Below are 664 nucleotides of genomic sequence, written 5' to 3'. Positions count from 1 at the left end.
TGTTTGTATGTGTTTTTGTGCTTTTAAGAGGGGTTAAAAATCTCCTATGAACTGGAAGGAAATCAAATGTCTTATAGCTCCTCTTTGGTTTGAATGTGGTGTTAATACTATTGACTATAGCTAAACCCTGGGCATTTCTGAATATCATTGATGCTGCTGACGACAGGCTTGTCATGGCCTCATGGGTCATTTTTTGCTTTATTGTCTAGTGTGAGGTCTTTTGTCACGTGTCTTTTCTGTAAAAACTGTTTCCTGATGTTTCGGATTACTGCATACTCACCAACTCTGTGCTCCAGGCATTCCAATAGTTCACAGTGGGGTGAAGAACATGACAGTGCTAAAAACCACCCAGTCTGGTTTTGAGGGTTTCTACCAAGACCGCTTCACAACTCTGAAAGAGACCAAGGACAGGTGTTTCTGCACCTCTGTCTATGCTAGGTGGCGCTACAACAAGAGTCATGATATTGACTTTGATGCTGCATGGTAATTATCTGTGAAATGACACTGCATTCACTTTACATTTCAGTTGTAGGTATCCATAACGGAGTCTATCAATTTATCTTCCAGAGGAGGAAAACATTTTTTGAGTTCTGAACATAAAAAAGAAGGAACACCTCTGTTCAAATGAATGAGACGTATATTTAAAAAACCTAGAAGTAAAATT

At 39.2% G+C, this 664-nt stretch overlaps 1 protein-coding gene and 1 long non-coding RNA gene across 3 annotated transcripts in view; one reads left to right on the top strand and one right to left on the bottom strand.

Moving 5' to 3' along the window:
- LOC116695977 (uncharacterized) overlaps window positions 1–302 on the bottom strand; it is a 15693-nt gene extending 15391 nt beyond the window's left edge. For both annotated transcript variants that reach the window (XR_004333597.1, XR_004333596.1), the window contains exon 1: window positions 1–302. This exon is cut by the window's left edge. This is a non-coding gene — a long non-coding RNA (uncharacterized LOC116695977).
- The window catches only part of uox (urate oxidase), a gene marked incomplete in the record, with an annotated part of 4924 nt that overhangs the window by 3353 nt on the left and 907 nt on the right, over window positions 1–664 (top strand). Inside the window, 1 exon segment of the mRNA XM_032526564.1 lies at window positions 297–483. Coding sequence (XP_032382455.1) covers window positions 297–483 — 187 coding nt within the window.

The sequence above is a fragment of the Etheostoma spectabile genome, chromosome 9, assembly GCF_008692095.1.
Source record: "Etheostoma spectabile isolate EspeVRDwgs_2016 chromosome 9, UIUC_Espe_1.0, whole genome shotgun sequence".
NCBI lineage: Eukaryota > Metazoa > Chordata > Actinopteri > Perciformes > Percidae > Etheostoma > Etheostoma spectabile.
Note: the sequence above shows the minus strand (reverse complement) of the source record. Positions and strands in the feature narration are given on the sequence as shown.